We start from the raw sequence: 16795 nt of genomic DNA on the forward strand, positions 1-16795 counted from the left end.
AATACTGTATAACAACAACCTTTGTTTTAAATCAAAGCTCCATAAAGTTTAAATTTAAAAAAATCTCCGCAGCTTGCCTGGAGCAAGGATCACAGTGTAAATTTGAACTATATCAATATATGCGATATGGTCTAATTCCACATCACATTTAAAAATATATCAATATATCACCCAGCCCTAATGGAATGTGTGTTATGTACATCCTTGCAAGAGGAACAAAGGAGCCTCCTCTCCCAGCATGCTCTAGAGCCACACTGAGCGGCCTTCATATAGAAAATCTGTGGTTACTGCACAGATTATCACACTGCGTCTCTTTACCAGCCGCCGCTGTGGTCCTCGGGGAGCAGCACTGCTATCAATATCATGACACTCAGACACAGAGAGCCCATTAGGAGCAACCCCCCACCAACCGCCTCCCCGAATCAGCACTCCTGTGAGGCCGTCGGGGAGAGGAGGCGGAGGCGGAGGTGAAGAGCAGAGCAGAAGGAGAGGAGAGGGGGTGAAGTGTGGAATGTCACCCTGTAAGCCATTACTGTTACTGTGCATGTGAGCGAGTCTCACCTCCATGGAGATCCGCCGATGGATGCGGTTCCTCAGACACACGCCGGTTGGAGATTGCACTTCGTCTGAAGACGTTCCCGATGCCTGGTCGCTCTCGCCGTCTGAGCCCATCTTCAGGTTCTCATGCACAATATCTAAGACAGAATGAGACAAATAAAACACGTTCAATATTAGACAGAGAATTAAGAGTGCCCTAATATTGCACCAATAGCAAGATTTATTCAGAAAGCAAAGAGAAATGTATAAGATCGACCGATTTGGCAAAATCAATAATGTCTTCCCAGTTGTGCTGAGGAGCGCAGAATTTAAATTAATGTTTTTACAGCATCTTGTTTTGGGTTTTTTTTGGTGAATTTTTAAATGAGTAGAATACAGTGATTTTGATGAAAAATGCATGTTAAACACAGCTCATCTGCTACACAATATATGGACAGTAAACCTGAGAGCTGAAATATTATTATTATGAAATATAATTATTTAAATCTGACGTGTTACCCTGATGACAACCAATTTGTTTATTGTCCTCCCTGTCAAAGGTCAGTGAATCTTGTTTGCATCATTTCTTTTTGCACAACAGTTCTGAACTGAACTGCAGGCTGTTTACACGGAGTAGAGAGGAGAGGACAAGATAAGTTGTTTAAATGTAACTACACGGTCACCCATAGAGTTGGAATTATTTGGTTTTCAGACACAATCCTCTGTTAATTGAGGTTTTATTTTTTATTTTTTATGTTTGGAAGGGATTGGTTAATAAAGTTTTGAGAAGATATACACTTTATCTGTCAATAATAAATCACATTTTCACAATCGTTTCATGGAAAGAGGTAAAAAAAATGCTATATATATATATATATATATATATATATATATAATATTTTATGCCAACTTTATGAGCAACCATGTAGTTTAACATCTACAGGAGCCCCTTCATTTTTATGATGCATTATAACTGTTATACTCAGGCGGCAATGTCCGGGTCTGAGCAGGGAGGCAAACCAGGAAGTGCCTTCTGAAGCTGCATTCTACCGAAAATTCCAGCAGGGGGCGCTAAGTTTGGCTGCAAAAAAAATCTGTCCGTTCACTTCAATGCAAAATGAGAAAACTTCTCATGTGATTTATTAGCTCAGAAATTTTTTTAGGACAACACTATGGTCTCAATCACTAGTAAAAAATCTTCTTCAAGACAATTTGATGTTAATAGTTCAAATAATGGCCCTATTTAGAAGAAAATAGAAGATAAAGAATCATATGATTTGGGGCGTGGCTACCTTTGATTGACAGGTCACTAACAAGGCGAACCGTCATCAGGAGAGAAGCAGAACAATTCGTATCCACGGCAACGTGTCAATAAAGTTATATATAACGTTATATAGATATAAAAAAAGACGTTTAGCGGTTTGATCTCATAACTTTGACCCTTTCACTGTATTTTCACTTAATGACAGTTTATTTGAACGTTTTGTTCAGTAAAAATGTCTTGTTCGGGGTGTTCCCGGTGGCACACCTGGTAGAGCGCATACCACGGAGGCCCAGTCCTCGTGAGCGGGCGGCCCGGGTTCGAGTCCGGCTCGGAGCCCTTTCCCGCGTGTCTTCCCCTCTGTCTCCCCCTTTCACTCTAACATCTCTACTGTCAATAAAGCTATAAAATGCCCCAAAAAAAAATCTAGAAAAAAATAAAAATAAATGTCTTGTTCAGCATTTTGTTGGATTAACAGACACTCCAAGGAGTCGCTGTTCAGTTTTCTGAGGTCAGTAGCATACATTTGGCTTTTGTTTTTTGCTAGCCAAAGCTAACCAGTTAATGCTCCAGTTAATACTAACATGAATTAGCAGTAGCTTCTCTCAGTCAGGTTGAGGTGTAGAGAGGCTGTAGTCAGTGATCAGATCCCTCTCGCTCCTCCACAGTCCAGATATGGTCTGCTCCCCGTATCAGAAACAAGATGGCAAAACAAGATGGCGACGAGTGTAACGCTGAACTCGACGCTTCCAACGGGCCACAAACCAAAGGGTGACGTCACGGTCACTACGTCCATTATTTATATACAGTCTATGGTTATACTGCATAAAAGACATATTTTCAGTTCACTCTACTTTTATCAATGTTTGGGCTTTTTCCATAGAGGTACATGAGTTTTGTATTCTAGTGAAAAAAAGACCACAGTGAGTAAAATGCGACAGGAGTAAAAGACACAGGGGGTTGAGTGGAATATTTGAAGAAACCTTCTAAAGGTGAATATAAATATAAGCCCTCATACTGCACAGCAGCCTGCAAAGATGTCTTGAAATATGCATCTTTAGTTCCACACAGACCCCAGCTCCTCTCTCACTCTCTACCCTTCTCTTTCTCTCTCTTTCTCTCCCATCTCCTCTCACACCCTGGTAACCCCCGAGGCCAAAGATTAAACACTCCAACCTGCACCACTTCCTCCAGGGCAGTAAAACTACCACTACTACCATAGCACAGCAGGAGCAAACACACTGATGTACAAACCACATGCACACCCCCTACTCCCCACACACACACACACACACACACACACACACACACACACACACGGTTAATGAGTAGCCATGGTTGAGCAGCTCTCTGTCATCAGTGCGTCAGTGCCTCCAACCATGCAGTTTGTCATCAAAATGTGAAAGCACAGAGCAGAAAACCGGGAGCAGAAAGAAATCTTTTGTTGATAAAGATTAACGCTTTCACTTATTTCAAACATGATAATCCTGATTATTTCTCTAAATATCACGACAAAGATGATTAATTATAATTGGTGATCTAGATTTTAGGAAATAATTATTGCAGTTTTGCACCCGAACAAAGCTCTCACTCTATCGGTGCCACTTATTGACAACTTATTCATTACGCCGCAGTTGGCCACAACCCAAAGGAACACTTTGCCCCAGAACGTGAACCTGTCTGTGGTCATCTGGTTAAAGACTCTCCCCAGACTGAAGGAAATGCTGATCCACTTTTAGAAAGTGAAACGGTTTCAGGATTTTCCTCCCGTTCTATGCAACCCTGCATGTCACTCTGTTTTTCCACACATGGTTCAAGCGAGGTTTTTCTGCAGCTTCTCCATCTGAACTTTGGTTTTGGTTACAGCGGAAGAACCTGATATACTGCAGGAGGTCTTTAAGTTGAATAGAACATATAACACTCAGCATGTCAATGAAATAGAGAAGCCAAAAAGACATGTCCTGTCTGTCCTGCTAAAAAAAAGAAGAGCAAGACAGGATATAGGAGAAGATGTGGGAGGTATAAAGAATCAGAAAACAGGGAGGAACAGGAAATTGTTGCTGCTCCACATCCTTTCTCTACCCATCTTCCCTCAGAAATCTTCCTCACTCCATCTTTTTTTTTGCCTCTAAATCCACTTTCTCTTCTTACATCAGTGCATATACACAGTTTTGTGTATATACCATGCGTACACTCACTTCTACATATTGAGTAGAGTGTCCAGCTGATCAATTTATTCTGTGTGTACATTCAGGACCTAACCATGCGTACTAACAATTTATAACTGGTAACCTAATTTCTATTTGTTTTGTTTTGGGAAAACATGGAAATCATTTGTTTCAGATTTAGTGTTTATGATTAAAGTTAAAAAGATTAAGTTTTTGTTGTATCTATAGTCCGCAATAGCCATTCAATGTATTTAGATTTTGTAATTATCTCTCTATTAGGGCTGGGCAATATGGACCAAAAGTCATATCCCGATATATTTAGGCTGAATATCCATATACGATATATATCCAGATATTTTTATGGCAAATGTTCAGTCAAAGCCAAATATGACATGTCATAAGTAATTTAATTGAAACCTTTTATTTAAGTGAACATAAATACTGTATAAAAACAGAAGTAGCTATTTTTTCCATAAAGTGAACATCTAAATAAAAAATTATCTTAAATAAAGCCGCAGCTTGACTGGAGAAAGGATCACAGTGCAAATTTGAACTATATCGATATATGCGATATAGTCTAATTCCATATCACATTTAAAAATATCTCGATATACCGCCCAGCCCTACTGTCTATATAGAGAGCAAACTAAATGCCTAATTTGTGTCACTACTGTTTTGCTTCAGACTGTCTCTGACAATCTAACCAGTGGTTTTAACAAGTTAGCGAATCCGTAGCCTAATAAATTGTTCATTAACATAATTCATAATGTTCAAGAGTTTGCAAGAGCTCTGAAAAGGGAACAAAGGGAAACAGGACTAGAGGCTGTGAGGCGGACTAGTGAGAGAGTTGTCATGTGATCACGTTTAATCTCTTCAACAACCAATGTAGTCTCGTTAAGCCACTTGTTAGCAACCGGCTTTTTAAGAACACGTAAAAACTCCAAAATTCACAAGTTATGACGTACAACAAATCGTGAGCATCTCTTCAGCTTGTGCTAACCACAGACCTTATATCATGCAGCTAACCAAAAATCCATTCAAAATCATCATTAAGTTTGAGAGGATAGCTCCCATGGTGCTAAAATGCTAACTTACTTCAGGGTTAAAGAACTCACTCCCGTGGCGCCGTATAGTAGTTTCAGCATTAGTGGCGTGGTCCGCCATTCCCACACTGTAAGGTTTAAAGTACCACATGAGGGATTCATAGGGAATGATGCAGATATGTAATTATTTTTTTAATTTTACAGTTTGATCTTCTGCTGTAACGGAGATGTCTGATGTGACTGCCAAGAAGCTACATTTCCACTGCTACTGCTTCACATTAAAAGCATTCAACTGGCTAAATACAGGGTGGCTTTATGCTGAACTAACCCACAATATATTCGTCACACTAATTAACGATAATCAAGTTCATCAAATGCATCTACAATTCAAAGCTGGAATTGATATCTATGCTCTTTTCAAATCGACCAGCTTCCATTGACAAAAACAGTAATTTTGCCTTGCAGAACACAGGACTTTCCGACCTACTGCTGCCTCGGTCAGTTAGTTAGTTAGTGTTATTGTGCAACTTTGGTGTTTCAAAGGGTTAGTCCGGGTTCATCAAAGTTACATTTTTTTAGTTGGGACTTTTTGCAGTACATTGCCTAGCTTCTGTGTAATACTCGTACCTGCTGCTCTAAAACTGGATCAGTACCTCATACAACCCCACTTCAAAAAGTCTATTAAAGAAAAAATTAAAAGATTAAAAATCTATGATGTTTTATCATCCTTCTTGGCTTGTTCACAACCAGCAACTCTGCATTAAAGCTGCTAGTTCTTTCAGAAAAACGTAGCTGACCTTATATGTCATTCTGCACTGCAAAAAAGGTGTGTCTAAAACAAGATAAAAACACTAAATCTGAGGGAAATGATCTTGCTGCATGGACAGATAATTTCACTTGACAAGATTTCTTAAATTAAGATTATCAAATCTAGAAATAAGCATGTTGAACGCTTAAAATAAGAAATTAACTCTTAAAACAAGATAAATTATCTAACACTTCTAAATCTAAAGTTTTTTTTTATCTTGGTAAGAAACAAATAAATTGCAGTGCACTCTGCTTGTTGTTTTAAGAGTTAATATCTTATTTTAAGTGTTCAACATGCTTATTTCTAGATATGATGATCTTTATTTAAACAATATTGTCAAGTGAAATTATTGGTCCATGCAGCAAGATCATTTCCCTCAGATTTAGTGTTTTTATCTTGTTTTAGACACACCTTTTTTTGCAGTGTGCAGTGGGCGTTTCTTCACCCAAACAAGTCTGTGCTTTGAAGTAGAACAGGTAATATTAATCATTATTGCTGCTTAAAGGAGTGAGAGTGCACGCTCTCATAAATAACAACCCGGGAGATTAAAACCAAACTGTGATATCTTCCAGAAAGTTCTTCCTCTTTCTCTCTCCCCTTTCCTTCCTTATAATTGCCACACTTTCTTCCTCCTAAACCTCGTTCCTCTCGCTCGATAAACACTTTGCAATCAGCTCATTCTCGCCCCACTTTCCTTCTTCAACTTGTCGCCTCTTTGAAATCCAAACGATCTCTCTTCCCTTTTTCTGTCACTTCTCTCTCTCATTTGCATGTCACTTGCCCGACTTCAAAAACCTCACCAATCTTTTTCACATCCCACTTCTAGCTTTCTTTCCCTTTCACTCTATTGCTCCTATCTTGTTGTCTCTGTTGCAAGGTTTTCATAGGCAGCAGTCAACCCGACTCCCTCTGTTGCTTCAACACATTCCTTCTCTACCTGTGCTTTTCAAACTTACATGCTTCTTCTCCGAAGGCCTCCAAATGATCTCATCTGTCCTACTTTCGCTTCTTTTCAATCTCCTTTTTCTCTCACATTCCTCTTTATTATCTCCTGCTATTTTATATCTCCTCGCATCTTATCCAAAAACTCCCAAATTCTTTCCCTTACAATAATATTTTCACTTTCTCCCGTCACCTCTTCACCTCCCAACAGCCTAACCTGATTCATTCTCTTTGAAAAAAAGCTGTTTTCCAACCTTTCTACCTTGTTTTTCTTTTGCTTTTACACGTCTATTATCTCCCCTTGACTCACTTCTTCTTCATCTTTTCCAAAAACCTTGACATTTCATTCTCCACCCACTTTCTTTCCAGATCATCTCAAAACATCCTTCCTTCACTTCCCTTCCTTTCTTGGTATTCTTTTGTCCTTATTGAGACTTTCTGATCTCTCTCTCTCCCTACTTTATTCTCTCTGCTGTCTTTATCAGCTTTGCTAATAAGCACACAGAGTGTGGCAGCAGTGTGGTGCATCAATGTCCTACTTATCTGTTCTGGTTTGAGATCCAAGTCCCTGTATGTAGGCCAGGGTCCAGTGCGAGGCTAAACAGGTCCCCTAGTGGATCACCCTGCTACATAAATTAGCTTAGACAAGCATCAATCAGTGTCTGCATATTTACTGAAATAATGAACTGAGTTGCGAAGACTGTTTGCACAGATGCTAGTTATTGCTGGCAGGCAATGTGGAAAACAACCAGTTAAACAATGTTTAACAATGTTTGTCTAAGGTTTAAGGAAGCATCTGCCTGCTACGGTGAAGTGTAACTGATCATACAGGCTGTGAAATCAATCATGTATCTGGAACGACTACCAGTGTTCTAAAATGGATATGGTATACAACAATCTATCCCATTGAATACATTTTTCTCCCAAGCCAAATCTTGAAAGGAGTTTTAAAAGAGACTTCCACTCTATCTTGTCAAATGCTTGACGAGCATCGACTGCCAGCATTGCTGTATCTTTTGTATCATTTTTCTCAAATAATATCTTTAAAACCATCTAATATTGTGATAACCTTGTCTTTTTTTAATAAAACCTTGTTGGTTGTCAACAATCAAATTTGGCATATATTTTTCTAATCATTTGGTGAGTATCTTACACAATATTTTCGTATCACATCCCATGAGACTAATTCCTCTATATGACGAGCACTCTGTTGGTGGTTTGTTGGGCTTTTAAATAAGAGTAATTGTAGCTAATCTTAATGATTCTGGGAGAATAGCTAGTTCAAAAGGCACTCTGAACATATTAAGTAGTGGCTGCATCAATTCTAAAATTGATATGGTAACAGGAATCTGAAAATAGTACAATGTGAAAACAAGTTGTTTCTTTCAGATTGCAGGCATTGTAATTTTCAAATAACCAGATCTGTTTTGTGCATCACTTATCTGTAAAGGTTGCTCTGGTTATAACGTAGACGTCAGTAACTATGTAGCTTAGCCGGTGACACAGCTTTCCAAAGCGGAAGCATGACAAATAGAGGTCCATAATTTTGCCCTCCAAACAAACAATCGTGCTGTCAAGTCGTGATGCGGACCATTTATTTTGCCCGTCCACAGACTGTTGTTCTGCTCCACAGTGCTCTGCTTGTAGCAGCATGCATGCTGTTCAGCAGTGCTGTCACTCTGGATCTGATGTTGTTGTGCGTCACATTGCGAATGAAGGAAAAGACACTTTGTAAACTAATTTGAGAGGCCAGAGCATCGCGACTAAGACATATCTGTAGAAATCCAACTGGCACTGAAATTCAAACCTCCTCCAAATGTGTGTTGTTGTTTTTTTCCCCTAATTTCTGGGATTTGGTCTTTGTGAAGCAGTGCTTAAACATAGCACTGCTGCTGCTTTGAGCTAAATAGCAAACTAGTCCTCCAACCACCAGGCCGTTTTTCTCCCCTGAAAAAAGCCTGGTTGCTGATTGGATAGCACACTAAGCAGGATGTGACGTAGTACTCGACGCCACAACAACACGCACCATTTGTAAAAGCAGGCGAAGCAGTGTTGCTAACTTAGCGACTTTGTTGCTATATTTAGCAACTTTTCAGATCCCCATAGCAACTATTTTTAAAAAAAATGACTGGCAACAAATCCAGCGACACGTGGCTGTTCCGCGGCCGGTGGAAATCCCCAGTGAGAACAAGTCGAAGCGGCACAGTCCTCCTGCAGCAGTCTCTCCCAGCTGCAGAGCCGGAGGGGATGTTAAACCCTTAGCGTCCAGTCTGCAAATTGCTAATAGGCTAACAGTTAGCTCTGTAGCAGTACAATGTGTATGTGCTGCTACAGGAGGTGTTCACTTAGCAATCTCTGTTTGTTTACAACAAGCACCGGACACTCTGTGCACAGTTTGCGATGCCGGTTAATTCAAGAACTTTATGTTTAGCTCTTCAGGGAGCATCTTCTCTCCTAGCACCACATGATAATTCTACTCCTTAAAGAATTGTCACTCGCACTTCTTGATGCACTATAAGCTCTTTTTGCACTAAACCTTCTTTGTTTGCTTTTATTCTTCCTGTAAGTCGCTTTGGATAAAAGCATCTGCTAAATGACTAAATATAAATGTAAATGTAAATGTTTATGATCAGCAGAGACGCTGTGTATAATTAGCCATGTGGATTTGTTGTGCACAGTTAGCGGCGGAGGCCACAGTTGCTTCTCCCGTGTTTAATCCATCGCTTATGTGATCACGGTCGAAACTGTCGCCTACAGGCTTACACTGTTATTTGTTATTTATTGTCATGTGCACATTAAGTACAGAGTAACAGTCACTGGTGATAAAAATCTTAGATCTGAAGCTCCCTCCAACAATGCTCATTAAATATGTATTGTTTGTATTTGGACAAAACTGAACAACAAATGCAAGCGAGCCTCTCATCCATTAGCAGATGCATGCTTCCTTCTGTGCTGAGATACAATAGCGGGTGTATAGTTTGGTAGAAAGAAAATAGTTCCTGCATGAAACCGCACACTTCTTCAGCGACCATGCCGTGGTTTTTGGAAAGAGACGTTGCTGTTGGGCTTTTCAAAAGTATATTTGAGTTTTGAGCATCACAAACGCAGTGCCTCGTGTGCTGCTTTTTAACGTTTGTTGCTGCAGTATAAGAAACTCTAAGCTTTAAATATAAACTCATCCCCCTGCCAGGCTGGCTTAACTGAATATTCAGAAAGCCCAGAGGCCGGTAGATTTTGATATCCACAACACTTTGTTCCTCTGTTTCGTACTGCCCCCTGAGTCATCTCGTCACCCTCTGGGCCGAGACTCGCCGCTACAGATCGAGTAGGATGAATCAGTTGACGCCGGAAGCTGCGTCATGTTTGACTGAATCCTCCATCCAGCTGTCACTCTGGTGAAAACAGCCACGCTGAGGGAGAAGCCGCCTCATGGGAAAATCACCCAGCGACTCTGGCCAGCAGTGTAGTTGCCAATATAAGGAGCAGGATGGAAATCTCAAAACCATGACACGCTTCCTGTTTGTTCCCGGATGCCATCTGCACTCCCACTACTCACTTCCTTCCATGTGTGTATGTGTGTTTGAATATGTGTGTCTCACCCAGACGACTGCCGTTGCGTGGCATTGCCATGAAGGACCCCAGGGTGCCGCCGATGACGCTGTGCGGCCGGCGGAGCGGGGGCTTCTTGAAGGGGCCGGTGTACTGGTGCAGGAAGGAGTGCATGCTGTGGGAGGTGGGGGGGCGGCCGTTCCTCATGAAGGGCTCTGAAACACAACACAACAACAACTGTCAGGATTTGTGGTGACAGCAGAGGGTCCGGTGAAACAAAATATCATCTCTTGTCTTCTTCAAACCGCTGCAGCGTGTTCTACATTTCAAACACACGCTGTGTAGCTGAGCTTTGTTTAAATCTACAGAACTTTGTTTGACATTTAAGTCAGAGTTTCTTTTTTTAAATATTTTTTTTATTTTATTTTATTTCCCACATAAAGCACTCCTATGACAAACCACAGAAAAGTGAAAAAAATAAACAAATAGCACAGCACGTAGACAAGGATTACACCAAAAAAAAAGAGAGATTTCAAACCATGCCCTTTAACCTCAAAATGTGTGTGTGTGTGTGTGTGTGTGTGTGTGTGTGTGTGTGCGAGTGTGTGAAACGTGTATCTGGAGGAGTGTGCGCGCTTACGTGCGCATTTGTGTGTGTGTGTGTAATTAAAATCACATAAAGTTGCCGGTGTGTGTGTGTGTGTGTGTGTGTGTGTGTGTGTGTGTGCGTGTGTGCGTGCGTACGTGTTTGAAGCATGTGTATGCATGTGTGAGGAGTTTGCGCTCTTACGCACGTGTGTGTGTGTGTATCTGTAACTGTAATCACATCAAAGATCAAAGGCAATCAGATCAAAGCAATCAACAGAATTAACTGACACCTGTTCCGGCACAGTGACAGCAGAGGTGGAAAGACTGGAATTTCTGGCCTTGAACAGAAAGGATTTTTGGCAAAACCATAATACCTATCATTGATCCGACTTCACTTTGAGCGCCCTGAGTTCTTCCTGAACGTCTACATATGGGGTTTTTTTTCAGAAAAATGAAAAATAGCTTTGTTAGAGCGATCTAAAAAAACTGTTCCATCTCCCTTTTTCAGAAATCTTCCTGCGTTTTTAATATGGGAGCCAATGAGGCTGTTGGTGCGTGTTGGTGGCGCATCTGTGCGTCCTACGCCCAATAAATATCTCCAAGAATGTTCATGGTCATTGAACAGGGATTGATAAAAAAAGTACAGCTATTGCTGTATGGGACCAGTGCTCGGTGCGATTGCCCCGTGGCCCTAATAAAAAAAATAAAAGCTTGGTCTTTTTTCTTTTTTTTCCCCTATTTCTTTTTCACCCTGTAAACTGTACGGCCTTATATATCTGTACAAATGACTGAATGACTGACAGTAAATGGACGTATACGTAACACAGTGGTAACTTACTATTTTTCTTTCTTTTTTTTTTTTTTAAGTCAAAGTTTATAAAAATACCAAACATCATGATAAATTATAGATAAATCTTTACAAAAAAATGTAACTGTACATCAAATATTCTCTTAAGTTATGTAATGTTGCTCCAGGTTAGATTTGAATAAATCACTCAATACAAGCAGAATTAAATGATATACAAACAAAAAGAAAGAAACGGAGGAAATAAAATATTTGGCATTTTGGAAAATATTCACTTTCCTGCCGAGAGTCGAATAAGAAGCAGACAGGTCTGTGCGAGTTAAATTTGTTCAAAAGTGTACATTACGATGTGTCCTTGGACAAATAATAATGGTTGTAGTAGTAATCTCAAGATGATATGGGAGAAAGATCTGTCTTGTACTGGATGAAAAAACATGGGAGGGGATTCTTTCCAACACTAAAGAATACATAAGAGAAGCCAGAGGCAAAATTATTCAGTATAGAATAATTCATAGATATTATTTTACCCCATCAAGACTTAAAAGAATGGGTTTAATTAATAATGATCTATGTTGGAAGTGTGGGGCAGAAAGTGGCACATTTTGGTCTATATCGCTCAGCCCTACTGAGTGCATTAAAACAATGATGGTGGAATAACTGCAGGTCATGCTGTTTTTTGCTGTAGAGATTCAAAGCAAAGTTGTTCTGCATTTTGCTGAACATGATTTGGTTACTGTTGGACTCTGGTGGGAGGCGTGTTTCTGATGATACGCTCCACTTCCTTTTCACACAAATAACGCACGTCACATATTTTCCGCCTTGCCAGCACCGCCAGTTCACATTGATCCCACCTCGAACAGTATTGCCAATGTAACGCCTCTGTTACTACCTGTGGAAGCGGTACAGAGCCGGGATCACTTGGTCCCCCTTTACGCCTCTGGAACGTTCAGACTGAAAGCGAAACATCAGAGCCATGAATATTGGAGCTTAAAACGGCAGTCTGAAAGGGACTAGTTCATTTGTTCATCTCACGAAAAAATGTTTAAGAAAGCCACAATTTGTTGTTGTTTGTTGTCAACAGAGAACAAAGAAGCTTGGATTTTAACACACACGGAGGGAGCGTGATTTCGTTCTCTGGTCAGGACACTATTACTCTACTACATCTTTACATAGTAAATAAATGTTTACTGCTAAATTAATGTTCTGAATGTCATGTACAGCCTGTTTAACACGTTCCCTGTGAGATGTGGGCAAACAGTTCTAGAAAGGGAAGAAAAGAGCAGCAGTAGTAGGAAAATAGATAGTCAAAAGGCAATTATGTTACTGTACCGATAAGCCAGACATGAGCCTCACTCCCGACCTCAATAAGCATCAAATTTACAATCCTCGTCTGCAAGGAAAACCCTGTAAGCAAATATTACAAGCCAGTATTCTCCCTGTGGGCATCAGATACGCCCGTACAAAAAGGTCTTAAATCTTCCTATTCTGATCTGAACACAGGCCATACGTGTCTCACAGCTGCTGGGTTATCTTTCTGCTCCTGCCAACTTTCTTTAGTTCATCTGACCTTTTAAACTCTGAGCTGACATACATTGCTGTGTTCCCACTTGTCAACCTCACAAATTAACATTTTGCTGCCCTCAGGTGCTTGTCAGTCGAATCAGAATTACAAGTTGAGCATAAATGAATTATATTAAAAAGGAGGTAAAACTGTCAGGGCTGGTTAGGATATTTATGACTTTTATGGGCACAGAATAGAAACCTTTCACATATCAAGTCATTGGTTCATATATAAAACCCATACTTATAAAAAGCTTATATACAGGGTTCATGTCAGTAATTATATTAAGCCTGTAAGACTCAAACATGTACACCTTTACGGTCTTCAATGTTTTTGATAAAATGATTATACAATACAGAATTGAATATATTCTTATTCTTGCCAAGAGTGCATCTTGCATCTCTGATGCTGCCTCCCCAGCCGACTGCAGCATAAAACAACACTGTTAGTGGCCAGCTGAGCTGGTTGTTTATGCACCATTAATGTTCCAGTTTTTTTTTTTTTTTGGTCTCTTTCTTTGGGTTATGTCTTATTCATGTTCTTGGTTTCACCACATACCCTGGAGTGTGGATAAGTAGTGTTAATTGCCACACACCTGTGATTGCCACATTCACCTGGGCTGCCACACAAAGAGCAGGTCAGGTAGAGCAGAGAAACAAAGAGCAGAAAAGCAAGAGAGCAGAGAAGCTCAATGCAGTTTGGTTGGTGTACCTGTTGCCATTTACTACTTGGAGAAAAGTTTGCACCCTTGGTAGCCGAAGCAAGGTATGTGGCATTGAAACAATAGTGGCATGTGTTTTGTTTGGTTTCATATATTATGTTATATTCATATATTGTTATATATTTGTTTGGTTTCATATATTATGTGTGATATTGGAGTTTTATGGTTGACTGTGGGTAGAGTGTGGGTATTAGAGAAACTATCTAATGAAGTAAAACGTGTGAACTTTTTATATGTGCAAATATTGATATTTTGTTATGCGTTTCTAGTTTCACGGTGCTCGGCGATGGAATACATTTTTTTTTCTTTCTTTTTATTGTTTCTCCCTTAAAGCAGTGTAGAACATTATACATACAAGTAAAATAAAACAAAACAAAACAAAACAAAACAAAAATCAAATCAAAAAAGGAACATGTTGGATCATTATATTTCTACAGTTAGATCCTGTATTAATGTCACTGTGATAGTCCTTGCCCTGTCGTTTTTATGTATTCTGTCCATTTCTCCCATTTCCGGCAGCATTGATCCTCTTGAATCCTTATTTTATGAGTCATTTGTTCCATAATGTGTATTTCGTCCATTATTTTCATCCAATCTTCTTGTGTTGGTGGGTCTGTCTTGTACCACCTTCTCGTGATTGCCTTTTTGCAGGCTACTAGCATAATTTTCATTATGTACCGGTCGTCTTTTAATACAACATTACCCGTCATGATACCAAGATACAACAATGTACAAGACATAGGTACAACATAACCCAAAACTCTGCCTATAGCTAAATGAACATCTTCCCAGAATTTCGCGATCTTAGGGCAGAGCCAAAACACATGCGAATGGCCCACATTTATATCTCCACAGCTTCTCCAACATGGCTGTGTTAATGAAGTATGTTTGTTCCTAATTTTGGGTGTTATAAAGAATCTAATTAAGTTTTTCCAGCAATATAATCTCCAAACCTGTGATGATGTCGTTGACTGCTGTGTTTTCCAGATATGTAACCATTCGTCGTCGGAGATGTTCACATCCAGCTCTCTCTGCCACTTCAGTTTATGGAATAAAATTTTGTACCAGTTGAACTCTACCCTGTCTTATTGATGCCAAGGGCTGTTACAAACACACTACCACCACAGACTGATAAAACATCTGCAGCATCTTACTACAGATGTCCAGAGATCTGAGCTTCAAGAAGAAAAATAATTTTTTTTGTAGAGAGCGTCTGTGTTTAGGGACCAGTCCAACTTATTATCCAGGTATACACCTAGATACTTAGAACTTGGCACCACCTCCATGTCCACCCCACAGGTATTCACTGGCTGAAGGGGGGGCTTGAACCTGCGGAAGTCTATGATCATTTCCTTAGTCTTTGAGATAGTTCTTGTGACTCCAGTTACTGAAGGCTTTTATCAGATCCCTATATTCAGATTCCTGTCCATTCCTGATACACGCCACAATAGCAGTGTCATCAGAGTACTTCTGGATGTGGCAGGACTCAGAGTTGTATTTGAAGTTCGCTGTGTACAGTGTGAATAGAGCCAGAACAGTGCCTTGTGGAGCCCCTGTACTGCTCATTAATGTCCCAGAAACAGTTAAATATTCTTTCATTTATTATTCAAGTTATTTGTGTGTACCTCTGCAAAATAATATTGGTGCACAATCCAAAAAGAAATGTTATATGTTGGTTATCTGTGAATTTTTCCCCTCTGAATTTGGTATCTGTCTCAGAAATACCATTTTGGTCGCGGTCTACTTTAAAAGGTGACGGAGTGGTATTATAATTAAATCAATGAGAATGGAGACCTGTGGGTTTGATGCGATAGGTCACAGATTCCCTTCATCTTTTATGGTTCTGACCTTTTGAAGTCCATTACTGCTGGGTACATGTAGTTTTTTATTACCTGAGGAACTGAAGCTTCCTCCCCTGCAGCATTTACTGCAACTCTTTCTGCATATGGAGCAACAGCTAAATTACTGCGATGGGAAACATTCTGTACAAGACGGACACGTGTGTCCATTTATTCTGGCAGCTGTCGATCACGAGTGACAGCCAGTGACTTTCATGTGTCCATCACGCCAGCAGCTGATTGGAGACAAATTGTGCTGTGATGCTAAAACAGGCAGAATGTTACATAACAAAGAGATGTCAAGGAAAGTGTGTTAGCCAGTGTGTTAATGCTTGTCCTCTCTATACACACACACAATCTTCTCAGTGCTGAGCTGCTGTCTGTGTGTGTGTGTGTGTGTGTGTGTGTGTGTGTGTGTGTGTGTGTGTGTTCAAGCACCCTTGCTTTTACTCGTCTTACATAACTTGATAGAGACCTACTCACTGGAAGTCCATTACAGCCGTTACTGACACACACGCTGCACTCTCTCTCTCTTTTCATCAACTTCAGTGCTTCATAATTTACATACTCCTGGGAGCTCCTGAAAGCTCTGTGTGTGTGTGTGTGTGTGAGTGTGTGAGTGTGTGTGTGTGTGTGTGTGTGTGTGTGTGTGTGTGTGTGTGTGTGTGTTTTTCACATGCCTGCTGACACATACAGGAAGATATTGTGAAAATCAGACCAGTGGAATTTCCTTCCCTGGTTGGATTGTGGCACTGATTCATCCATCCTTTTTAATGTTTTTTAACAGCGTGAACTGTAACTAGATGTGTGCTGAGCGGCATGTAATAAACTGACTATGGACTATGAACCTCACACAACCCCACTTCAATAAATCCAAACTGTTCTTTTAAAAACTATGTATTTTTGGACGGATTTTACCCAGATTTATAAAAAATAAGCAGATCAGATTAACCCATTTTAACCGGATGTAATGT

General features: G+C 40.1%; 1 protein-coding gene across 2 annotated transcripts in view; it reads right to left on the reverse strand.

Annotated features, from left to right (window-relative positions):
• The window catches only part of cdk17 (cyclin dependent kinase 17), a 78349-nt gene that overhangs the window by 24399 nt on the left and 37155 nt on the right, over positions 1-16795 (reverse strand). For both annotated transcript variants that reach the window (XM_059326230.1, XM_059326229.1), the window contains exons 3-4: positions 10359-10523; positions 562-695 (exon numbers count right to left, since the gene is read on the reverse strand). In XM_059326230.1, coding sequence (XP_059182213.1) covers positions 562-695; positions 10359-10523 — 299 coding nt within the window. The remainder of the gene's footprint in view (positions 1-561; positions 696-10358; positions 10524-16795) is intronic.

This window comes from Centropristis striata, chromosome 22, assembly GCF_030273125.1.
Source record: "Centropristis striata isolate RG_2023a ecotype Rhode Island chromosome 22, C.striata_1.0, whole genome shotgun sequence".
In the NCBI taxonomy this organism is placed as follows: Eukaryota; Metazoa; Chordata; class Actinopteri; order Perciformes; family Serranidae; genus Centropristis; species Centropristis striata.